General features: G+C 42.7%; 1 protein-coding gene across 1 annotated transcript in view; it reads right to left on the bottom strand.

Moving 5' to 3' along the window:
* Positions 1-4439: 4439 nt before the first annotated feature.
* Positions 4440-26271, bottom strand: part of mlxip (MLX interacting protein) — a 38315-nt gene continuing 16483 nt past the window's right edge. Inside the window, exons 6-17 of the mRNA XM_056282542.1 lie at positions 21868-22108; positions 21471-21560; positions 21183-21277; positions 19442-20033; positions 18987-19093; positions 15007-15115; positions 14740-14849; positions 13929-14036; positions 13447-13574; positions 13200-13323; positions 9974-10103; positions 4440-6701 (exon numbers count right to left, since the gene is read on the bottom strand). Coding sequence (XP_056138517.1) covers positions 6580-6701; positions 9974-10103; positions 13200-13323; positions 13447-13574; positions 13929-14036; positions 14740-14849; positions 15007-15115; positions 18987-19093; positions 19442-20033; positions 21183-21277; positions 21471-21560; positions 21868-22108 — 1956 coding nt within the window. The 3' untranslated portion in view covers positions 4440-6579. The remainder of the gene's footprint in view (positions 6702-9973; positions 10104-13199; positions 13324-13446; positions 13575-13928; positions 14037-14739; positions 14850-15006; positions 15116-18986; positions 19094-19441; positions 20034-21182; positions 21278-21470; positions 21561-21867; positions 22109-26271) is intronic.

Genomic DNA, 26271 nt, shown 5'->3' with positions numbered 1-26271 from the left:
AATGAGGCTTAGCAGTTTTATCATTAGACTGGCAAGGGACACATGTGGCTATGCAGGCTTGGACTTAAGAGTCCATCTTCGGCCACCAGTAAAGGTCTCGCAGGTGCTGCTTAGTGCATACAACCCCCTGGTGACTCTCGTGGGCCAGAGCGACCAGTGTATGATGTAAGGTACTTGGTACAATAAGGCAGTTGCCTCTGAGGACATAGTTGTCCTTGACTGAGAATTCATCTCTGATCTTGTGGTAGGCCATTAGATTTTGACTCACTGCTTTTACTGAAAGAGGCCATCCCCTGTCGATCTGTTCACGCAGTGAAGTCATTTCAGGACAGGTAGAGCAAGCTGCTTCAAACTCAGCCACTGACAAGGAGCTGAGTGTAGAGGAGATCTGGGCGACTATCTCGGGCTCCCCATCCATTGCAGGGTCAGCAGAGGCAGGTAGGGGAAGGCGTGAAAGGCAGTCAGCTGTGAAGTTTTGGGAGCCAGGTTGGTAGATGACATTATAATCAAAGCAGACAGGGCGTGCTGACCACTGGGCGATACGCATCCCAGCACGTCCAATGCCCTGTGTTGTAAGTAGCACGGTGAGTGCCTGATGGTCAATACAAAGCATGAAGCGATGGCTTCATAAGTATGTTCGTCATTTTTCTGCAGCCCACACGCATGCAAGTGCTTCTTTCTCAACAGTAGAGTACTTGCGTTCTGTCGTTGACAGTGTATGAGACGCAAAAGCCACCGCTTTCTCGGTGCCATCCATTTGTATTTGTGCAAACACAGCCCCCAAACCGTGGTCACTCGCATCGGTGGAGGTTACTGTGTGAAGGGTGGGGTCGAACAAAGCGAGTGCTGGGCTGTCTACCAGGAGCTGTTTGACTTCATCAGAACTGTTTTGTGCAGCATCAGTCCATGTAAACGTGTCTGTAGCACTGACAGCCTCGTGCATTGGAGCTACAACTGTCACAAAGTTGGGTAGGAACTTGGAATACCATGACACCAGTCCTAGGAAGGAACGCAGGGAAGCAGCATCAGTCAGAGCAGGAGCCTTCAGGACTGCGTCAGTGTGCTCTCTGACCGGTAGGATACCATCTGCAGTGATGACATGTCCAAGGAAGAGGAGGGAGGGCTTATTGAAAGTGGCATTTATCATCATTAAGCACCAAGCCAACCTCTTTTAGCTTTTGCAGCACAGTCTCGAGGTTTTGGTTGTGTGAAGCAGTGGTAGGACCATAAATAATCAGGTTGTTCAAATAGTTTTGAACGCCTGGCAGGCCCTGGAGGATGGTGGCCATCATTTTCTGGAAGGCAGAGGGTGTAGATGCCAAACCCTATGGCACTCTACAGAATCTGAAAAGGCCCTCATGTGTAATGAATGCCGTGAGGTCTCTGCTATCCTCATGCAACGGCACTTGGTAGTACGCACTTGCCAAATCAATTGTAGAGGACACTTTTGCTCCCCGCAGGTTGGAGAGCAACTCATCCATGTGTGGCAGTGGGTAGCAGTCTGTAATCACGGCCACATTTGGTTCACGGAGGTCCACACACATATGAATTCTACCTGTTTTCTTTTGTGTAACCACTATCGGGGACACCCAGGCAGAGGCATCAACCTTCTCTATGACAGCCGCTTCCAGTAGGCACTCCAGCTCAGCAGAGACAGCCCCCCTGACTGCAAAGGGCAGACGACGTAGTTTTTGGTGCACTGGTTTAACAGTAGGATCGATCTTAACTTGATGCACAAAGTTCTTTGCACAGTCGATGGCAGGGGCAGTAGGAGTGGTGAGAGCAGTGGTCATCACAGGAGCAGATGTAGCTGGAGCAGAAGAGGGAAAGGATGGTATTTCCACTAATACAGAGGTGTCGAGCAGTCATCAGGTCCATCCCGAGCAGTGGGGTTCCTTTATTCACTACAAAGAACGTGGCAGGGGCAGTGATGTCATCTCCACTCACTTGAGCCTGTAGGCACCCCAGAACAGGTATGCAAGACCGAGTGTATGACACAAGGCGAACAGCAGGTGCAGACAGTGGTGTGGTACTGAAGTACTTGTCGTAGGTAGAGTGTGGCATTACGGAGACCGCTGAACCTGTATCCACAACTAGTTCAATTTCCTGGGCAGGAGTAGTTGTTGTGTGGACATGTACATTGCACAGAATTTTCTTTGGAGCATAGTCAGCATCATCTAGAGCACTGTCAGTTCAGGGAGTTCAACCTCATGCACAGGCTGGGTTTGAGCAGATCTGCAGACACGAGCAAAGTGTCCTACTTTGTGCCACACATTGCAAGTGGCATTTGCAGCTGGGCGTTGTGAAGAGTTAGCCAAGTGACTGTCAGAGGCACATCTGAAACAGGAGCGGGGTGATCCAGGCTGTGAAGTAGCAGATGGCTCAGCTGAGTGGAAGGGCTGTCTGTCCCGCTTCCTAAAGCACGTGACCTCGACTGTACAGCCTGTACTGGGACACTGTGGTCTGGTGCCATTGCTTTAGCTTGTTCAGTAGCAGATTCAATCTGTGTTTCTATAGCCTTATCTAGCGTCAGATCAGGTTCAAGTAGCAGCCTCTCTCTTACGCTGGCTAACTACATGCTCAATTAACTGGTCGCGGACCATCTCATCCATTTTATCAGTAAAGTCACATTTAGTAGACAGTTCACGCAAAGCAGCAATGTATTGCAGAATAGTCTCATGCGGTGCCTGTGTCTGCTTCCTGAAAGTGTGCCGTTCAACAACGACGGTGATCTTAGGTGTAAAGTAAGCCTGTAAGGCAGTAACAGCAGAAGAAAACGTCTCACACGTATCTGGTAATGTGTAAAAAATCCGTTGTCCTTCAGTGCCCAGACAATGTAGCAGAAAAGCTCTCTTGCGAGCCTCAGGCTAAGCATTTCCAGTTGCACTGATCACCAGTAAATAATTGTTGAACATCCGTAGCCATGTATTGAATGGCATTGCAGGTTCGCCCGGGCAAGGCAGGAACATCGCGGGAGAAGGCACATTCAGAGCCATTTTCAGAAAATATCAACCAAAAGCATAAAAACAATCTTTGGGTTCACTCGTCGCCAGTTTGTAGTGTTGAATGGTGCACAATCACGTGGAGGCAGGTCGGATTAGAACGGCCGTTTACTTAACTCAAGGATCATGTAGGCAGCCATCATTACATTGTTTATCACGCCAAAACAGGAAACAGCATATTAACATAGTACCACCTAGCGGTGCAAGAGGGTAACATTAATATCAATATAAGCGGAACACAACACGACTGAAAAACGGATGAATAGGCTCGGTAGCCCTTGGCTATCGGGTCGGACCCTTTAGTCGACTGGTTAACGTTACCGCCCGCAGTGCGGGAGATACAGGTTCGCGTCCCGGCTGTGGTGGTCCCGGGCTGCCCCCCCAAATTTGCTGCATTGGTGTCAGAAGTGGGAGGGTGAGACCGTGAGGTCATCGGAAGCGCGTGCGCCCAGAGACTTGAGGGAGTTGATATGCTGTAGCGCGGGGACGTGCTTCCCGAAAGAGGGGGGTAGTGTAATGTACACGACTGAGTAGACACGTTAGCCCTTGGCAAACGCGTCGGACCCTTTAGTCGACTGGTTAACGTTGTCGTCCGCAGTGTGGCAGACACGGGCTCTCGTCCCGGCTGTGGCGGTCCCCTCCATCGGGTGCGCTTCCCGAAGGAAGGGAGTGATGTAACGATCACGGATGAAAAGGCTCGGTAGCCCTTGGCTAAGGGGTCGGACCCTTTAGTCGACTGGTTAACGTTGTCGCTTGCGGTGCGGGAGCCCGAGGTTCGCGTCCTGACAGTGGCGATTCGCGGGGGGAATCCCGCAGGGAAGGGGGCAATGTAACGATCACGGATGAATAGGCTCGGTAGTCCTTGGCTAACAGGTCGGACCCTTTAGTCGACTGGTTAATGTTGTCGCCCACGGTGCAGGAGATACGGGTTCGCGTCCCGGCGGCGGCGGTTCCCGGACTGCCCCCCCCCCCCAAATTCGCTGCATTGGTGTCAGAAGTGGGATGGTGAGACCGTGAGGTCATCGGAGGCGCGTGCGCTTAGAGGCGTGAGGGAGTTTGCATGTTCTCCCCGTGTCTGTGCCGGTTTCCTCTGGGTGCTCTGGTTTCCTCTGGGGGCTCCGGTTTACTCCCACAGTCGAAAGGCATGTAGGTCAGGCGAATTGGCTGTACTAAATTGTCCCTAGGTGTGAATGTGTGCGTTTGTCGGCCCTGTGATGGCCTGGTGGCCTGTCCAGGGTGTCTCCCTGCCTGCTGCCCAATGACTGCTGGGATAGGCTCCAGCATCCCCGTGACCCTGAGAGCAGGATAAGCGGTTTAGATAATGGATGGATGAATGGAAAAAACATCAGAACAGGTCTTCTGAATTAGTCCACAATTGGACCCGATAACTAATTCTGTTGGTTAAAAACGAACTGTAAAGCTAAATGTGAATTCCAATCATTGCTTTTTATTTCACAAATCAGTTTAATGTACGCCAGCTGAACATGAACAAACTCTGGGGAGGGTACAACAAAAAGCACCCCAACAGAGCACAGGAAAACAACTTTAGTTCATAACATCATAACACAAAAGAAAACTATGTACAAAACAAAAGAAAGTCAAAACGTTTTCAGATGAATGGGGGAAAAATGAGGAAAACCCACCACACAAAGTCCAGGCAGTTGTGTCCATGGACCAGGGACGTCTCTACAAGAGTTAAAACATGCAGGGATGTTTGATTTAGAATAAAAGAATAACACGTAAGTGTCACCACACTTTACATCATGGTAAATAAACATGAAAAAAAAATGGTGACATTCATCGTCGCTACTCAAAAAAAAAAATCCTTTGAGTAATCAAATGAACTTAATGCTGGATGTCACCAAATGCACACGGTTGCATCAAGCCTGCAAATTAATCACAAACACACAAGGCCCTAACTATCACTGATACAGTTTTGCTACAATACTAATCATGGTAAACTCAATTCTGAAGAAATAAATACAAAGTCACACAAGCAACCGACTCCAGTGAAGACTGAGGAGTGTTGAATCAAAAGCACTCGACATGTCACCGAGAAGCGGAACTTAAAAAAAAAAAAAAAAAAAAGAAAGGAAACGACCACCCTGCAGAGGTCGTAACTGTGTTTTATTTGACAGACTGTATGATGACTGAGGCATATTGACTAATATTCAACAGAATTCTTCACCATACTAGAAGTAAATAACAAAAACACACAAAACAAAGAACCAAGTGGGCGGGTGACTGCGCCCCTCCATATGGCTTTCAAACTGTTTCAAATGTACTTCTGAAAATGAACAAATCAAGGAGGCAGACGGACAGACGATCGGCCTCTGAGGATGTGAGGTCTCAGGCTTTTGTAAAGGCCCATCATCAGCACACTATGCAAATTAGAGGGGCCTGAACATGTGGAACAGAACTGGAACATGCAACAGCAAAAGATATATAACCTACAGCCAACAAGTCTCCGTCTGTAAAAAGCATAGTGACGTCATTCATTTGTTCATTCAGTTTAAAGGAAAAGCATAATTACGCACACAGGCGCAGCCCTGAGTGAAAGACACAGAAAGAGGCAACTGCTACTATGCATTCAGCTAAGCTCTTCTGATACCGTATACACATGTATACATCAATATTGCGATTTCTTAGTATGTGGTTTGATGCTCCTTATAAAAGAGCGTCTACGTAACATTTACTGATGAGACATTCTTTGAACAATTACACAGTTCAGCCCCAAAAAGATGAGTAAAGAAGGCAAGAAGAAACATATGTTCAGCATGGACAGAATTACCTGAGTAAATGACTGGTACGCAAACATGGTACACTGAAGGCAGACAGGGTGCTTTGTGCTGGCACTGATTGCGTACTGTACTCAAACTCTTCAGGTGACTGTGAGACCCATTCCTTCACTCCAATGCAAAGCATTTCTATTTGTGCTAGCTGGCGCTTGTAGAGACCCGCCAAGCAAGAGACAATCCCACTAGCTAGCCCTAAGTAGTTTTTCATTTATTGCGTTTTCTTATTAAAAAGTTGTGTCCTTACACAGTAAAAGTACATCTGTGAGAACATAAACACTTGGTATTTTCCCTTTTTAATTATGATGCCTCTGCTTTTTGCATCACAAATACATATTTTGATCTAAAAGCAAGCCATGTGCACCACCCTTCAATAATGCACTTAAAGCAGTTGTAGTTACAACAATAGGTAATGGTGGTGTTGTCAATATAACATATTGCTCATTCAAGGCGATTCTGAAAAGTCGCAATAAAAATAATGTTGACAGGATATTTGTGGGTGTAACATTCAGAGAGCAAGAATCTGTGAGAGCAAATGTATGACTGTTGTGCATGTAATCCTGAGGTGAATAAAATGATTGAAAGCTGTCACTGGTTTGCTGTTTTGAGGGAAGCAATGGATGCATGGAAGACAGACATACAGAGTAACCTTGTGTAATGGTCACATAGCAAACTAGTGATATATCATCTCAGCGATTTCTCAGTTTCCCCACAATGTGGCTTAAAGGGTCAACTTAACCTGAGGCAGCTGCTTTAAAGATAACCCTTATTTCCACAGATGGCTATGAGTCTCCAAGAGGCCTGTGGGAGTTTGTGACGGCCTGGATGGCTTCTTCACGCAGCAGGGAGGGGTCAGTGAGAATGGATGTGCTTGTGCTTAGCTGGCGAAGGGAACTGAGCACCACTGAAAAACAAACACAACAGGAAAGTAGTTCAAGCTATTGATCTGCATGCATAAAGCAACACTTTAATAATGGGAGGTGGGGGTGGCGGTGTCCTTATGGTACACAATACAGCCACAGGGAAAAGAGCTGGTTTGATAAGCATGGTTACCCTTGGGACAATTTCTTGAAACATTAAAGATTTATTTGATTCCCAGTGGGCTACCCATCGAGGCCAACTTAGGTCAGTTGAACTTAAGTGAAGTACTTAGAGGCAGGCTGAGAAATTATATGAGTATATTACAAAAACATGTTGGGTGTGAGCAAACTATGCCAAGTGAACGATTAACAATTTTTCCACTTTTGAAATTAGGGGGTGGAGAGAAAGTGCAGAAATGCATCGGAGCATAGAAAAAATTTGTTGTGAATATTTAGATTTTCTTTCCTGACATGCTTCTACTAGACCAGAAAAAGAAAGCTGAAAAACACAGATCTATAGAAACCATAAATATCGACTTTAAATAGAAGAATCTTGAAGCAAATGATTTCTGTAGATCAGTTACAAGAAAACCCCCCATTGTCATTAATTCTCTCCATGCAGACCAGATTAAAGAGATCAGATTTGGGCTGCTGAAATAAGGTGTCTGTAGCTGAAATTTCATTCAAGCATTTTTTTATGCAAATTAGAATTTGGAGAGGCCAGAAATGACCAATGTAAATAAAATTTCCACCTGTGGAAAAGTTCTATACTTCTACCACTCGCTTCAGCCTGAAAAAAATATGTCAATAGATAAAATGAATGTAACATGTAGAGACTGAAAGTCACTTTTTAACAATGATTTAAGCTTGACATGATTGGTTAAACGAATCACTGAATCTTATTACCTAATAGTTCAAAACTGGTGTTTAATGTTCTAAACTACTACTATTTTCGGCTGCTCCCATTAGGGGTCGCCACAGTGGATCATCCATTTCCATCTCTTCCTGTCCTCTGCGTCTTCCTCTGTCACGCAAGCCACCTGCATGTCCTCTCTCACCACATCCATAAACCTCCTCTTTGGCCTTCCTCTTTTCCTCTTGTCTGGCAGCTCCATCTTCAGCATACTTCTCCTAATATACCCAGCATCTCTCCTCCACACATGTCCAAACCATCTCATTCTTGCCTCTTTTGCGTAGTCTCCAAACCGTCCAACCTGAGCTGTCCCTCTAATATACTCGTTTCTAATCCTGTCCTCCTTCGTTACTACCAATGAAAATCTTAGCATCTTCATCTCTGCCACCTCCAGCTCTGCCTCCTGTGTTTTTGTCAGTGCCACTGTCTCCAGACCATACAACATAGCTGGTCTCACAACCATCTTGTAAACCTTCCCTTTAACACTTGCATGTACCCTTCTGTCGCAAATCACTCCTGACACTCTTCTCCACCCTGCCTACACTCTCTTCTTCACCTCTCTTACATGCTCTGTTACTTTGAACAGTTGACCCCAAGCATTTAAACTCATCCACCTTCGTTACCTCTACTCCTTGCAGCCTCACTATTCCGCTGTCCTCTCTCGTTCATACATATGTATTCCATCTTGCTCCGACTGACCTTCATTCCTCTTTTCTACAATGCATAGCTCCACTTCTCCAGGCTCTCCTCAACCTGCTCCCTGCACTCACTACAGATCACAATTTCATCCGTGAACATCATAGTCCATGGAGACTCCTGCCTGGTGTCATCTGTCAACCTGTCTCTCCCCATCGCAAATAAAGGGCTCAGAGCCGATCCTTGATGTAATCCCACCTCCACCTTGAACCCATCTTTCATTCCTACTGCACACCTCACCACTGTCACACTGCCCTCATACATATCCTGCTCCACTCCTACATACTTCTCTGCCACTCCCGATTTCCTCAAACAATACCACACCTCTGCTCTCGGCACCCTGTCATATGCTTTCTCTAAATTCACAAAGACACAATGTAACTCCTTCTGGCCTTCTCTATACTTCTCCATCAACATTCTCAAACCAAACATCGCATCTGTAGTGCTTTTTCGTGGCATGAAACCATACTGCTGCTCGCTAAACATCACCTCTCCTCTTAACCTACCTTCCACTATTTCCCATAGCTTCATGCTGTGGCTGATCAATTTTATACCTCTGTAGTTGCTACAGTTCCGCATCACCCTTATTCTTGAGAATCGGTACCAGTATGCTTCTTCTCCACTCCTCAGGCATCTTCTCACTTTCCAACAATCTAGTTAAAAATTCCACTGCCATCTCTCCTAAACACCTTCATGCCTCAACAGGTATGTCATCTGGACCAACAGTCTTCCCACTCTTCATCCTCTTCATAGCTGCCCTCCTTGCTAATCCACCGAACTTCCTGATTTACTATCCCCACATCATCCAACCTTCTCTCTCATTTTCTTCATTCATCAGCCCCTCAAAGTACTCCTTCCACCTTCTCAAGACACTCTCCTTGCTTGTCAGCACATTTCCATCTCTATCCTTCATCATCCTAACCTGCTGCACATCCTTACCAGCTCGGTCCCTCTGTCTAGCCAATCGGTACAAGCCCTTTTCTCCTTCTTTAGTGTCCAACCTCTCATACAACTCACGATACACCCTTTTCCTTTGCCTTCACCACCTCTCTTTGCTTTACATCACATCTCCCTTATGTCACATCTCCTTGTACTCCTGTCTACTTTCTTCATCTCTCTGACTATCCCACTTCTTTGCCAACCTCTTCCTCTGTATACTTTGCTGTACTTCCTCATTCCACCACCAAGTCTCCTTGTCTTCCTTCCTCTGTCCAGATGACACACCAAGTAGCTTCCTAGTTGTCTCCTTCACAATATCTGCAGTACTTTCCCAGCCATCCGGCAACTCGTTATTGCCACCCAGCGTCTGTCTTAACTCCTCCCTGAACTCCACACAATCGTCTTCCTTCTTCAACTTCCACCAATTGATCCTTGGCTCTGCCTTCACTCTTCCTCTTCTTGATCTTCAAAGTCATCCTACAGACCACCAGCCGATGCTGCCTAGCTATGTTGTCCCCTGTCAGCACTTTGCAGTCTCCAATCCCTTTCAAATCGCCCCCCTTGCACAAGATATAGTCCACCTGTGTGTACATTCCTCCACTCATTATATGTAGGTGTTTAATTTTCTAAAACGTCTGAACAATATCAGTACCTAATTTTTGGGTGCATGGCCTTACAAAAAAAAAGAAAAAAAACGGTTAGCAATTTAGGTGGAAACAAAGTGTCTTTGTATGAGTGTATGTATATGAGAGACAGTTTTCTACTTACTAGGTCGGAGCATCGGAAGCGAGCAGTGATGGTCAAGCCACTGCAACGTGGTCTGACAGAGCTCTGCTTTGCTTGTTGTGGACACAATCCCATTGAATGATTCAAACAGAGGTTTGATAATGATGCTGAACTACAGTGGGTGGTCAAGGGTCAAAACAATTTGGATTCTTTAAATATGCTAATCACTCTATTTATCCACAATATACCTTTTCTTAACAAGTGGCTGTGTTTTGGTTGACCGCAATCTTTTAACAAATTTAACCACAGTTTTTAACATGCACTGCAGGAGGGAAGGCTGGTATTGCCTTTCTATTATTTCAATTTTGTTCTCCCCTTCTTCTTTTGGCTTGTTCCATATTTTTTCAGGGGTCGCCACAGCAGATTTTATAGTTTTCATCAGTACCATGTGAGGGCACAGCACCAAAGGCGGTTGTTGTTAACCCAGGCCTCGACCGATCCGGTATGATCTTGTCAAGCCGCATACTGATTTGAAAATGTTTTACATCTGAGGCGTCCGGGTAGCGTAGCAGTCTATTCCATTGTCTACAAATACGGGGATCCCGGTTTGAGTCCCCGTGTTATCTCCGGCTTGGTTGGGCATCGCTACAGACACAATGGCTGTATCTGTAGGTGGGAAACCGGATATGGGTATGTGTCCTGGTCACTGCACTAGCGGCTCCTCTGGTCGGTCGGGGCACCTGTTCGGGGGGTGGGGGTGGGGTGGGGTGGGGTGGGGGGTGAACTGAGGGGAATAGCGTGATCCTCCCACGCGCTACGTCCCCCTGGCGAAACTCTTCACTGTCAGGTGAAAAGAAGTAGCTGGCAACTCCACATGTATCGGAGGAGTTATGTGGTAGTCTGCAGCCCTCCTCGGATTGGCAGAGGGGGTGGAGCAGTGGCTGGGAAGGCTCGGAGGAGTGGGGTAATTGGCTGGATAGAACTGGGGAGAAAAAGGGTTTTTTTTTTTTTACATCGGATGTCCTTCCGGATATGTGTGTTAGTTTGGATATACACATATGTGTTAGTTTGGATATGTGTGTTCTTGTAGTTTTTGGCTATGTGTTGTTGTCTTTGTGTTGCACTGCTGTGGGCTGGGGGAAACGATATTGAAATTAAATGACAAATAGAGTGTTCCTGATTCGTGACACAACTGTTAACCCTATGAATGGGGGCACAGGTCACAGCTGGATGCCATCCCAGTATTTATGACTTGCGGCCATTCTTGTCACCAATTTTTTCTCCCCTTGATGTTTCAAATTAAATGTATTTCTATTAATCTGACTTAAAACTGGAACATGGTGTCCAGTCCCATGGTCAAAGAATTTTATTGCATGCACCATATATGTAATCTCTGAAAAATACACTCTCGGGCGTCTGGATGGTGTGGCGGTCTATTCCATTGTCTGCCAACACAGGGCTCGCCGTTTCAAATCCCCATGTTACCGCCGGCTTGGTGGGGCATCCCTATAGACACAATTGACCGTGTCTGTGGGTGGGAAGCCGGATGTGGGTATGTGTCCTAGCGCCTTCTCTGGTCAGTTGGGGCGCCTGTTTGGGGGGTGGGGGTGGCGTGATCCTCCTGAGTGCTACGTCCCCTGGTGAAACTCTTCACTGTCAGGTGAAAAGAAGTGGCTGGCAACTCAACATGTATTGGAGGAGACATGTGGTAGTCTGCAGCCCTCCCCAGATGAGCAGAGGGGGTGGAGCAGTGACCAAGACGGCTCAGAAAATAGGGTAATTGGCCGGGTACAATTGGGGAGGAAAAAAAGGGGGAAATAAAGAAAAATACATTCCCTGGACCAGTGGCACAGTGGTGCAGTGGTTAGCGCAGTTGCCTCACAGCAAGAAGGTCCTGTGTTCGAGCCCCGGGGCAGTCCAAACTTGGGGGTCATCCTGGGTCGTCCTCTGTGTGGAGGTTTGCATGTTCTCCCCGTGTCTGTGTGGGTTTCCTCTGGGTGCTTCAGTTTCCTCCCACAGTCCAAAGACATGTAGGTCAGGTGAATTGGCTGTACTAAATTGTCCTTAGGTGTGAATGTGTATGTGTGTGTTGGCCCTGTGAAGGTCTGGTGGCCTGTTCAGGGTGTATTTGTTGGATTTATTTGTTAAAAAAATTTCCTTATATATTTTTTTCTAAAAACAGCCATGATCCAGATGTTGCATCGTCCTTCTCTGACAAATATCTTTTTTGTCAAAACTGGACCTGATTGATCCTTTAACTCTGGGCTGCAAAAAAGCTCCATTGCTATGCATTTTAAGATACAAAACAGTTTTCACCCCGCTCAATGGTTCTTTTTTCATCTTTAAAAAGAAATCTAATATCAGCAACTGATACTGTCATGATAATACACAATGTTGGTAGTAGGACAGCAGCAGAGGCAAGAGTTGGTAAAGGACAGTTATGATATGAAAATATAGAAATTGTGACTTTTAATTAGATAATGCTAGCAGTTTAACTCTGGTTTCTAATTCAAAATCCACCAGCATCCATCTCAACAGATTAAGACATGCACAACTATGGCATAATCAAAAGCTAAAAATTAACATAACAGTGTTCGACACAGCAGGCATTCTTTTGTGTTCTTGTGCAGTGTTCCATTGAGGTGAAATGTGAATGGAATGGATCCCATATTTAGATATGAAAATAATGCCATTTTATAGACCTCTTAGGGTGTCAATTAACACTGGATACTAACAAAATGCTCGTTAATTTTGTCTGAGCAGGTGTTTGTTTACTCATAGTTACACTGGCAGATAACCGACTAAGCTCTTCTCTGGTCCAAATTCCAGTTTTTCTGGTAAAATTGGGAAAGTGGCTGTGAAATTTAGAAATCTACCAGGCAGTGTGGCCAATGGTCAAAAAAGGTGGGTGCCCCTCAGTGTTAAAGGCAACTGCCTGCACGATTGAAATGCGCTGTGGTAAGCGCTTTGGGGATAGGTTATCCCACAGCAAGATAGGACCAAATATTTTAGAAGTGACACAGGCTACTTACTGTACTGTGTACATCTGTGTGCTTTATGAACTCTCAAATATTGCAATATCGCAACTTTTACATTCAAAGGCACACAAGATGCAAGAGGATCTAATGTAGTAGTGGATCAAAACAGGTTCTCAAGTGCACCAAGAAAAATCAGTACTACACATTAGAGCCAGATGTAATCTTACACTAACCTATAACATAAATATGTGGCATTCAATTGTACAAGAGCGTGTGCATAGGAAGGATACAATCCAAAACTTCCAATTTTGAAGAGTGCGGCTCATCACATACTCATCGAACTTCTCTCGCAAGTGGTCGAAGCGATGACGTGTAATGGGCACTCCTGTGGCTGGAAGCTGTTCCTGACATAAGCTGCAGTAAGACAAAGGCAGAAGACAGAAAACGAGAGAGAATGGAGAAGGAGGGTATTACATATGTTGGTGCAGCTCATGTGCGTCAGAAGGGAGACAGGAGACAGAAGATAAGGGTAAGTACTTTATGGAGGTGTTGAGCTCCTCAATCTCCTCTCGTAATCGTCTGGTCTCCTCTTGTATCTGCTGTCTTTCCAGCTGAAGCTTCCCAATGTGCTCAACTGTCTTCTGCAATGTGGCTGCATTACTGATCTGAATGCACATGGTAAATAAACATGGAAGAATGAGCAGAGTGTAGAGCATTGCAGGTACAGTTGGCCATGTAAGTAACAGGCTAGCAAAGTGAAATTTGTTCCTTTTGCTACAACTTCATGGAATTTGTACCACTGATTAACAAATCTAAAAAGTCGAAATAAAGGCAAAGAAATACAGCAGCCACATCTATTTCCAAAATCTGTGTGGATTTTTTTTTTTAATGAATTGTGAATATCAGCTTGGCGACCTCCATATATTCAAAAACAACCCACTCTTGATATTTTGAAAACAAATAAAATGACATTGTTACTTTACGAATGAACGAATCAACAAACACAATTTACACCTTACATTTGACTGGGACTTGAGGGTTGGAACCAGGCTGCACAGCGTTTTAAAGCCAATGTTGATATTAAAGCGTCTCTTCTGCTCAGCAGATATGTGGGTCACCCTTCGGTTCTGTCACATGGTACAGGAGAACATATAGCTGCTTTATACAAATGAGTCACTCCTTACGGAGGACAACTTAAAAAAAGAGAACTAGAACTGGTATGGGTCCAGGTAATGGCTATCAGAGCAATATTCCTTTGATTAGAATACAGGAAAAATATATTGGAAATTTAGAAAACTGAGTGCAAAATTTTAAAATGTTATTTTTTGCCACCAAGATAAATGAAAGATTGGGATCAGGTTTCAATTTCAGATTTTTGTGATATGGATATTATGAGAAAGACAAATTCAGGAGATTGGTGTCAGTACTCCAAGTTGAAGTAATCGTTTTTCAATAGAACCAGTTAGATGATTACGCGGTAGTCTGAAAAAGTCATTTGACCAGCTTGCCTGACTAGCACCAGTTTGTGACACACTGGGGATTAGTGTAATTAGGAAAATTCAGAGTCAATATCTAATGGAAAATCGATTTATTTGACAACATTATCATACTATTTGTTCTAATGTACAAGATGCATTTTATTATATTATGCAAACTGCGTACTGCTGCCTGAGCAATAATTACTAAAAGAGTACCATAATGGACTGCTAGCACTTTCAAAGCTTTCACTATTCACTTTCCTTAAATTTGTTAGTTTATTTACATTTACACCTTTCAAGGAATTTCTAAGGAATGAGGGATTCATGCACGAATGAAAACACACAAACTCACCTGGTTAGACTCGTTCTTTGCGAGGGCTGTGCTGCTGAGAGGTGACTGGGGACTAGGCACTTGATCTGACCCACAAGGTGATCCTTGACCTGAACTTTGCCGACTGCGCACTGAAATAGAGAAGCACAAACCACATATTAAAAAAAGACCACACACACAACAAACGTTAAGAGCAATAACCAGCATTTTCAAGATGGATACTGTTCCACCTCCTTGATTGAGCAAGTGTTTAGAATGAACTGGAAAAATACTTTGAGAATGTCTCACCCACGCTAGCTGAGGGTTTCTGGTTCTTGCGAGAAGAGTAGGCCTCTTCTTTAGGAACAATTGGCTGGGGAGATTTGTGTGTCTGAGGCATGATATGAAATCCAGGGGGCTGGGAGAGATTAGAAGAAAGAAGTAAAGAGAAAAAAATAATAATCAAGGTACAGTCAACTCACTCCATCTTGGCTTTGCTGATGTTTCATCAGATTATGACCCTTCTTCACGCTGAAGTGCCTAAACTCTCTTGCCTGGGTCCAGACCTTTGAATCCACCCACTCCACTGAGTTGACTGGATTGTAAGGAGTTGAAAATTCTGTCTGGTATCAGGCAGGGTTGGGCGATATGTAAAATTTTTCCAAACGACAATTGTCAGCCCAACAATCAGTGACTGCCGATATCACCCCCCCGTGCATGCATTGGCCATTTTCAGCAAATGCAATCACACAAGAGCTCGTTGCAAAAAAGAATACAAAATCTCCTATTTGGGATTATTTTGGTTTTAAACCTGACACAACTGGCAAGCTGAAGGACCTTAAGTAATTTGCCATCTTTGCAAATGAGTAGTGCTGGCAAAAGATTCTAACACTACCAATTTCCACAAGCGTTAATGTGAAAATCTAATGTTACTGAAACATTAGAGTCTTTAAGCTACTCTTTTTCAATTAAACAAAATAAATCACCTTGAGATCTTTGCTAAACAATAAGCTGTAAAGACAGGTTGGGCATCCGGGGGGCATGGCGGTCTACTCCACTGCCTACCAACACGGGGATCTCCGGTTCGAATCCCCGTATTACCTCTGGCTTGGTCGGGGGTCCCTACAGACACAATTGGCTGTGCCTGCGGGTGGGAAGCTGGATGTGGGTATGTGTCCTGGTCGCTGCACTAGTGCCTCCTCTGATCGGTCTGTTCTGGGGGCGGGGCTTGGGGGAATAGCATGATCCTCCCATGTGTTAAGTCTCCCTGGCGAAAGTCCTCACTGTTAAGTGTAAAGAAGCGGCTAGCGACTCCACATACAGTGGTGCTTGAAAGTTTGTGAACCCTTTAGAATTTTCCATATTTCTGCATAAATAAGACCTAAAACATCATCAGATTTCACACAAGTCCTAAAAGTAGATAAAGAGAGCCCAGTTAAACAAATGAGACAAAAATATTATACTTGGTCATTTATTTATTGAGGAAAATGATCCAATATTACATATATGTGAGTGGCAAAAGTATGTGCACCTTTTCGATTAGCAGTTCATTTGAAGGTGAAATTAGAGTCAGGTGTTTTCAATCAATGGGATGGCAATCAGGGCTGAGTGGGTGCCCTGTTTTATTTAAAGAACAGGGACCTATCAAAGTCTGATCTTCACAGCACATGTTTGTGGAAGTGTATCATGGCAAGAACAAAGGAGATTTCTGAGGACCTCAGAAAAAGTGTTGCTGATGCTCATCAGGCTGGAAAAGGTTACAAAACCATCTTTAAAGAGTTTGGACTCCACTAATCCACAGTCAGACAGATTGTGTACAAATGGAGGAAATTCAAGACCATTGTTACCCTCCCCAGGAGTGGTCAACCATCAAAAGATCACTCCAAGAGCAAGGTGTGTAATAGCCAGCCAGGTTACAAAGGAACCCAGGGTAACTTCTAAGCAACTAAAGGCCTCTCTCCCATTGGCTAATGTTAATGTTCATGAGTCCACCACCAGGAGAATACTGAACAACAATGGTGTGCATGTCAGGGTTGCAAGGAGAAAGCCACTGCTCTCCGAAAAGAACATTGCTGCCCATCTGCAGTTTGCTAAAGATCATGTGAACAAGCCAGAAGGCTATTGGAAAAATGTTCTGTGGACGGATGAGACCAAAATAGAACTTTCTGGTTTAAATGAGAAGTGTTATGTTTGGAGGAAGGAAAACACTGCATTCCAGCATAAGAACCTTATCCCATCTGTAAAACATGGTGGTGGTAGTATCATGGTTTGGGCCTGTTTTGCTGCATCTGGGCCAGGACGGCTTGCCATCATTGATGGAACAATGAATTGTGAATTATACTAGCGAATTCTTAAGGAAAATGTCAGGACATCTGTCCGTGAACTGAATCTCAAGAGAACATGGGTCATGCAACACGACAACGACCCTATGCACACAAGTCGTTCAACCAAAGAATGGTTAAAGAAGAATAAAGTGAATGTTTTGGAATGGCCAAGTCAAAGTTCTGACCTTAATCCAATCGAAATGTTGTGGAAGGACCTGAAGCGAGCAGTTCATGTGAGGAAGCCCACCGACATCCCAGAGTTGAAGCTGTTCTGTACGGAGGAATGGGCTAAATTTCCTCCAAGCCAATGTGCAGGATTGATGAACAGTTACCAGAAACGTTTAGTTGCAGTTATTGCTGGGGGGGGGGGGTCACACCAGATACTGAAAGCAAATGTTCTCATACTTTTGCCATGTACAGATATGTAATATTGGATCATTTTCCTCTATATATAAATGACCAAGTATGATATTTCTGTCTCAGTTGTTCTCTTTATCTACTTTTAGGACATGTGTGAAAATCTGATGATGTTTTAGGTCATATTTATGCAGAAATATAGAACATTCTAAAGGGTTCACAAACTTTCAAGCACCACTGTATATCAGAGGAAGCCTGTGGTAGTCTGCAGCCCTCCCTGGATTGGCAGAGGGGGGTGGGAGCAGCGACCGGGATGGCTCGGAAGAGTGGGGTAGTTGGCCAAGTACAATTGGGAGGGGGAAAAAAAGGAAAAAAAAAAGACAGGCTGAACAGCTGTCCAACATGATTTGGGAAAAAAAAGTAAGTCCGATAGCATCAGACTAAAAAGGCCTCCACTTGCAGCCTCCAAATGAACAAACAGGCGGGGGTAACATAACTATGTGTATGTCATGATGCGTATTTGCACAACTGCACACACAGTTTTTGGTCTAGTTCTCAAATATGATTTTTGAATTGAAGTTGCTTTTCAGCACCAATCGATCAGACAGCAACCACTAAAGGCGGCTTAATTGTCATTTAGTCACTGTCCTGTTTGGTGAAAGAGTCCTCAGAAATCAGTGCAACAAGAACGTGTGGTAACCCTATAATTTAGAGGCCGGTAATTATGTAGTAATTGTGAAGAAATTGCTAAGAAATTACACAGTAATGTGAAGAAATTTGAAATAAGAAATAACAGTAAATTCAGTAAAATCAACATAATGACAAGTTATAGTAGTAGTATTACTGGCAAGTATTGGGTAATTATAGAGTAAAACTAAAGCTCAATAAAGAGGTTTGGTCAGTAATTATATGGGAATTAATTGTCATAGTTAGTAGTATAGCCCACATACAGATAAGACAGGTGGGTCGTTTCTTCACATTACTACCTAATTTCTTAACAATTTCTACTCATTATTATGTAATTTACAGCCTGTAAATTATAGGGTTACAGAACATGCATATGGCCAAACTCCAACTGTCATTTCCTATTTGCACACATTGAATTGTGCATTATAGGTTATTTACTGAATTGAATTCTTGAGGAGGCACACCATTGAATTAGCAAAATAAAAGGACCAAACTCGAGCAAAAAAAAAAGAAAAAAAAAAGTCAAAAAAAATTTGGACTCAGCCAATCGCTTATTGCCGATATATTTATCTAATCACTCAAGGCTAATATCAGGCATAAACTCTCAACAAACTCAGTTTGTGAAAATTGGACATAGGTTTTAGATGTACTTCAAAGCTATAAATTATTAGCACCACTTGATATTATTATCTGTAAACAGTTGAACAAAACAAACCTTTTATATGGGCCTGTAGACTCAGTATATGCTAAAGCCCTAGCACCATGAATATGGTGCCATCTAAATCTTGTGAAGGGATCAATTTCTGCCAGGAATGTCCACCCTTCAAGAATATACCTATACACAACCATGATTTATAGAGTGGAAAATAAACTGCAAAACAGTGAGGACAGCTTTGTGCTTTGCCGCTGCTGAGAGCATACCCCTCCAAGATTAGAAGGGGCAATGACCACTCCTGTATTGGGGACCACGTCTGCTTTCAGAGGTGTTGGTGTAACAATCACTGCATTGGGATGACCTGGGAATGGGCCTGAGAAAAAAGGAGAAAAAAAATTGACAGGAAAGTCCATTAGCTAAGTCTTACTTTACTGATATGTACAGAGTTTTCTTTGCTGTTTGGTACCGAGAACAGAATATGAAGAGGTTTGAGCGCTATCTTGTTTTTTTTTATGGTTTCAGTTTCATATGCTATCACACTATCTAACAACAGGCTGTTTCCCAGTCCAAAATGTTTGTTTTAATGAGGCCTTCAACAAACAATATGTGTATCTTAACATCTGGTTAGTCATCAAGTATTTGATTATCTAAGCAACAGACAAAGATTCATTGTTGCTTATAATAGAGAATAAATATCATGATCTGGAGATAAATCACAGACCTGTGAGGATGAGATGAGGGGAGGGAATGGGATTAGCAGGAGCAATCCTTTGCATGGGCCGGTTTTTGTTGGCACTGCAGGGCTGAATGGGTCGAGGCAGGGCAAAAGCCTGAGGATGTTGGACGGGGTTACTGGACGATGGTGCTAGGGACTGAAGATGGGGTGATGGAGGTAGAGGCGGAGCTTGTGCAGAGAGGGAGCTGTACTCTGAGCCGTGGCTGAGGGTAGTGACGGCATCACTGAGAGTGACAGTTGAGGAAGCTGTGTGTGTAATCACAGATGAAGCTCCTAGCCCATCTTGTGCTGAGGCATTGTCCTGTGGCGGAGGAACCAGTGCTGCTGCTGTGGTTATATCCTGACCTGGGAGGCAGTGTGCCAGCTGGGCATGGGCTAAGGGCTGAGAGACTGAAGAGACTCCTGCTTGAGGACTGGATGTCACTTGCCCATGGAAGAGAGGCATGTAATCTTGCACATAGGCAGCATCAGCCGCACCTGCTCCTCTGGCTTGATTGGCCATAGAAGAGGTGATGGACAAGGGGCCAGGGGGATTGATGTGATCAGCTGAGAGTTGCAAGGAGGACAATAACTGAGCCTAGCAGGGGGATTACAAAAAAAGAAGAAAAAATCCAGTTAATCTTACTCTGTGATATATAGTAGGTATAAAGGCAGCTAAGCAAAGGACAGAGTTTGATTTAAATGGTGATTGATGATTTTTGCAGGTAAAAATTATCAAAGTCTATAGACAAAAGAATGTCAAAGGACATAGTCTATGGACTTTGTCTTTTATCTATGTCATCCAATTAAGAAAAATAAACTCATGACTCATTTGGCTTCACATCTATAGGGACATGCTGAAACCCTTTTCATAGCTTATTTACATGATGATGATGTATACAATTGGTCTTCATTTACTTATTTACATACTTTTGTTTGTCTGCTAAATACTGATGCTGCAGTTTAATTTATATTTTCAACCGAGTTGAAGGAAACCGATCTTTTAAAGGCAAAATTTCCCCTGGGATAAGTGTTTAATGAAGAGAATTCAGAGAAGATATCAGGGTAATTTTAAATAGTAAAAAAATTGTTCACGATCATGTTGTTTGTTACATTTTTTTGGACCCTCCCCCCCCTTTTCCTGCCAATTGTATCCGGCCAATTATTCCAGTCTCCCGAGCTGTCCCGGTCACTGCTCCACCCCTTCTGCCAATCTGGAGAGGGCTGCAGACTACCACATGCCTCCTCCGATACATGTGGAGTCGCCAGCCGCTTCTTTTCACCTGACAGTGAGGAGTTTTACCAGGGGAATGCAGCGTGTGGGATGATCACGCTATTTCCCCCAGTTCCACCCCCGAACAGGCACCCCGACCGACCGACCGACCAGAGGAGGCGCTAGTGCAGCTACCAGGACACATACCCACATCCGGCTTCCCACCCGCAGACGCGGCCAATTGTGTCTGTAGGGACACCCTCCCAAGCCGGAGGTCACACAGGGATTTGAACCGGCCAGCCCCATGTTGGTAGGCAACGGAATAGACCACCACGCTATCCGGACACCAGTTTATTACATGTGTTTTTGGATTGTTTAATACAGGCACATAAAGATTGTTCAACAACACCTTGGGAATTCTAACCTGGCAAAATGCAATCCTATTTGAGTCATGTCTAGGTACAAATACCACTATTAGTGCAAACTCTGTGGGTGAGTTGTGTGTTAGGGGCCAAGCTTTGTTTTGGCATTTACCTGTGACTGACAGCTGCTGCTGGGTAGAGGGGTGACAGGTGATGCGGTGGGGGAAACAGAGGGGAGGACGGGCTGACGGAGGCTGTGAAATAAGTCTGGAACAAGAGGTCCCGGTGTTAGCTACTTGTTAGTAAAAATACGTTACTTTTTAATGTTAGGTTATGCCGTCTACTGTAGCAGAGTTACTAGACCATGAAGGTTACATTGTGCTGTTGGTTCTTGTGAAAGAGTGTGCCATTAGTGTCCATGTGTAATATAACTGTAGCTATTCTTTAGTTTTAATGCTACCTTGTAGTGGGTCAAATGAATCCATGAAGTCCAGGTTGGGCTGTAAGGGAATCAGTCCCGGCTGGATCATGTCTGCGTTCCCCGCGTGAGCTGTGATGAGTAAAGAGGTATGGTCAAGGAATGCAAGGGGGAAAACATGCTGAAAATGTTGATGCAGATTTACATCCTGGATCCAGCCCTCTTAGGTGCCTTTATTTGCTTGTAAGCTATTTCAGCAAAACCAGCTCAAAAGCAAATAAAAACAAAAGGAGGAATTCAGTGGTGGACCTGGCAACAGCAGATAGTACACTGATTTATATGGAAGTAATAAGAATTAGGTGAATAACAAAATATTTCATATTTGATTAGAAATTGTTCTAGAAATAAATCCATGAGTAGGACAGCTGACAACTCTCACCGATCTCTCTTGGGTTGGGCCAGGCTATGGGATGGTGTGAGGCCAACGTAGAGAACAAAGTGTCTGAAATCTCAGACATCAAAACATCCATGTCAAAGAGTGGGTCCATCTCCATGGGAACAGGACAGTCATAGTTCTTACGAGTGACACGACGTGCAGCAACCTCTTCATCCTGGCAAAAGGTGACACGGAGCATGTCTGGAGAGACTTCCCCAAACAGTGAAAATTGCTCCTCTGGCCCCTTTAAGCATTCAAAATCCAACATGCAAGCCAGCAAATGAAACAAACGCATGCAGTTTTGAGTATAGCATTTCCGAACATGGATAAAACTTAGTCATGTTAGGTCCATAACAAATCAGGCAAAACTCACAAGTACATTAGAAAGGCAATAAATTATGAGACTCTACAGTCTCTGAAATGTCGCAAAAAAGGAAAATCAACTGGTTTAGAGCGAATAAACCAGGCTATGCAAATCATAGTTTTGTAAGACGTTGGCAGTATAGGCTTCATTATGCATGGCTGTAATAAACAGAGTAGAGGCAGTAGAGGTTGCGAACTGGAAACAAAACCAGTCGCCTTGGCCATCTATGAGAAAAACCGCAGAGAGGTCTTCAGGAATTTATTTCAATAGCAGGGCAAGTCAAGATGGCGACGTGAGCACACGTTTTCAGGAGCTGTTCAACTTAAACTTTATAAAATAAAGTGGAACATAGCTATTATGCCTTATATTTCACAACACATCTTAGAGCAGTATTGTGTGTTCTGTGTTGATGTGTTAGTGACCTCACATTATTACTATCTTTCGGTTTATATACTTTTCTGATAAAACAGGCTTAAGCTATGCAGCATATTAATTTGCTTAGTAACTTCAAAGTCTTAATAACCTTTTTGTTTTAACATTAAATAAAATGGTGCTATATTGTTTAAATTCATTAATAAAGTGCAGGAAATTTGGCTTGGTTTCTGACCATTTTTTTCTTATGAATATGGAAATTTCCAAAAATAGCAACTAGTTGTATGATGTACAGCATGTTATTTCCAATCTTTTTACTAAAATATTGCATTACATCAAATATATCTATTTCAATATTCATCTTAAGTCTCCTTTTTATTAAGTTGGCTACATCAATCCAGAACATTCTTGTATATATACATTGGAAGAATAGATGGGTAATACTCCCTTTTTCTCATCCACAAAAATCACACTTATAATCAATATCAAGTTTGAATCTTTGTAACACAAGCGTTACTGGATAAATTCTATGCAATATCTTGAAAGACAGGTCCTTAAACTTGTTATTGATACAGTATTTATCGCAAATTTTTCATGCTTTCTTCCATCGCATAGATCATTAACTAATGAGAACCAAAAACATCTAGATGATGGAACAGTGACACCACTAAGTGTATTCCTAATATTTTTGTTAGAGCACTTCTCTTTCAATATATTGGTTTTACCAATATAAATGTTTTCCACACAATCTTCAAAATGAAAAGGTAGGTCTACAGCACCAGAGTTTTGTAACTTTCTGGTATACCATCGAAAACAATAGCATGCTCCTTGGGTTTTATAGATATTTTGAATTTATCAAGAAATTCTTTATAAGATAATAAATAACTATTTTGATTAAGTAATTGGCCAACTGTCAGTATTTCATTATTAAACCACGTGTGATAGAAAATAGTCCTATTCTTATATCGGATGTCTTTATTGTTCCATATGAAGTACCAAGGGGGCAAAAAGTTATGTTTGTAAGCTAATAACCAAGCTGTCAGTGCTTGCCGATGAAATTTTGCCAACTTCATAGGGATTTTATCAACAGAAAAGTCACATTTTAGTAGGAATTTGATACCACCAACTGGATCAAACAGGTAATTAGGGAAAATATTCCAAATACTATCCTTGTTTTTTAAGTATTCAATAATCCACTTAAAGTGGCGGGTAACTGAGCTCAAATCTGTGTTTTGGGGATACCCATACCCCAGGAAAACATATCAGTAACCACCCAGCCAATTCTGTATGATTAAAAATGTTGCGAAGTATATAAAACAAAGCTTCAAAAATGTGTAAAAATCTGCAGCGTCCACTGGTTTCAGACTCTGGGGGCGTGGCACCGAAAGGAAGACAGCGACGTCACCAAGGAAGCCGGCCAAAAAAATCAAGAAAGAAAAACGGGAAAAATACCCAAAAACAGTCTAACTCCGAAAATCAGTTCTATACATGGTTCAACACATTTTAACATGTCAACAGCAATACATCTCCCACATTTATAAAGTATTTTGAAGCAAATCTGTCAATTTGGTTACCCTGCTCTTTAATTTTAAATTATTTATTAAGAGAGCTAAAATCTAGAACTTCCAGACCTCCACGGTCTTTGGTGTTACAAAGCACTTCTTTTTTTAAATAATGAGCCTTATTCCTCCAAATGAAATTGTAAAAGTCATTGTCTAAGTCCTTAATAACATTCTGTGGAACATCAAGTGACAAAGCAATATATACAGATCTGGATATTACTTCTGCTTTGGATAATAATACCTGACCACATAAAGATAAGTCTGTAACTAACAAGTGATTAAATTTATTCTTAATTTTTTTTCAACAATTGGTTTAAAATTCAAATTACTCCTTTGTTGTTCATTTTTGCAAATCCTTAATCCTAGGTATATTACCATATCTTCAATTGGAATTTCATGTATATTTGTCATATCACATTTCTTGAGTGAAAATAAGACTGATTTATTAATATTCATTTTAAACCTGAGACTACACTAAATTCTTCAATACATGCCACTGCTTTTTTGATCTCATTTTTATCATTTAAGAATAATGTATTGTCATCAGTGAGTTGACTTAATTTTAATTCTTTCCCTAACACTGAAATGCCCCCAAATTTATTCTTCTTAATGTGCATTGTCATTACTTATGTTACTAACAAAAATAAAAAAGGGGAGATAGGCATCCTTATCTTATACCTCGGCCGATGTTAAATCTTTGAGAGGTTCCATGAGATAGCTTCACTGAGCTGTTACATCCAGTCTGCATTGCTTTTACAAAAAAATTGCTGAAACCAAAAAAGTGAATAACTTAAAAAATAAAGGCATGTTTGATCGTATCGAAAGCTTTGTACAAATCAATAAATAAAACAAAATCATCATCAGGGATAAGGTAACTATAATCAATCAAATCTAGTACTAATCTGAAATTATTGCTGATGTGTCCCCCCTGCATGAATCCAGGTTGTTCTTCATCATTTATCTTGTATAGCCCTTTTTTCAGCCTTTTTGCAAAGATTAGTGCAAATACTTTGGCATCATTATTTAATAAACTAATTGGTCTCCATTTATCTAAATATAATTTATCTTTATTGGGTTTTGGAATAAGTTTAATTACTACTTGTTTTAATGATGCTGGGATAATCTGGTCATGAACAACATGCACGACTACCGCATGACAGACCAACCAGTGTTATCTATCGTGGATGCGGAATTTCCTCCCTTGCCTATAACACCATCGAAACCCCCGACATCGAAGAAAAGCAAGTTGCCATACACTTTAGACGTAGACAGCATGGACATTGTGCAGAAAACATCAGTGATGTTTAACACCAGAATTGATGCTCTGTAAAAGAACGTAGAGAGGTTGATATCAGACAACACAATGAAGATCAAAGATCTAAAGAAAACAGTAGACTTTGCCTGTGCCGAGATTTGAGATGTAAAAGGGAAAATTACACACGAAGAACGAGTCTGCATAGCAGAAAAGAACACAAATCTGATGGAACAACGTCTAACTGAGCTTGAGAACTACTTACAACAATGGAACCTGTGACTCTACGGAGTAGCTGAATCTAAGGACCAAAACGTCCACAGAGAGGTGATATAGATCTGCCAGTCCGTCTTACCCAAGCACAAGGCCAAGTTTCCTGATGTCACTGATTCAGTGCATCACCTCGGCCAACCAATAAAGATGAGTCCAAGCCTCGGGGGATTATTCTCCAATTCATCCCACGTATTTATTGGGATGCAGTTTGGAAATACTACATACGAATGTCGAAAATATTTCAATCAAGCATTGTAAGAAATAAAACAAGATTATTTCCTGAAGCTGATATAGGAAGCAACCACGATTTGGTGATGATGACCATCAACATAAAGCTGAAGAAGCAGAAAAGAGAAAAGAATGGTAGAATCAAATATGACCTTGAAAAACTAAAAGATGCAAAAGCTAGAGACGAATTCCAAGCCAGAATTGGAGGACATTTTGCTGCTCTTTGGAACTTGGACAATGTTGAAGAAGTGACAAAAAGTTCTCGGAAGAAATGAAAAAAAAAACTGCGCTAGAAATACTAGGTAAAAATAAGTCCAAGAAACATCAATGGATTCAAGATAGAACATTGAAGCTAT

This window comes from Lampris incognitus, chromosome 1, assembly GCF_029633865.1.
Source record: "Lampris incognitus isolate fLamInc1 chromosome 1, fLamInc1.hap2, whole genome shotgun sequence".
NCBI lineage: Eukaryota > Metazoa > Chordata > Actinopteri > Lampriformes > Lampridae > Lampris > Lampris incognitus.
Note: the sequence above shows the minus strand (reverse complement) of the source record. Positions and strands in the feature narration are given on the sequence as shown.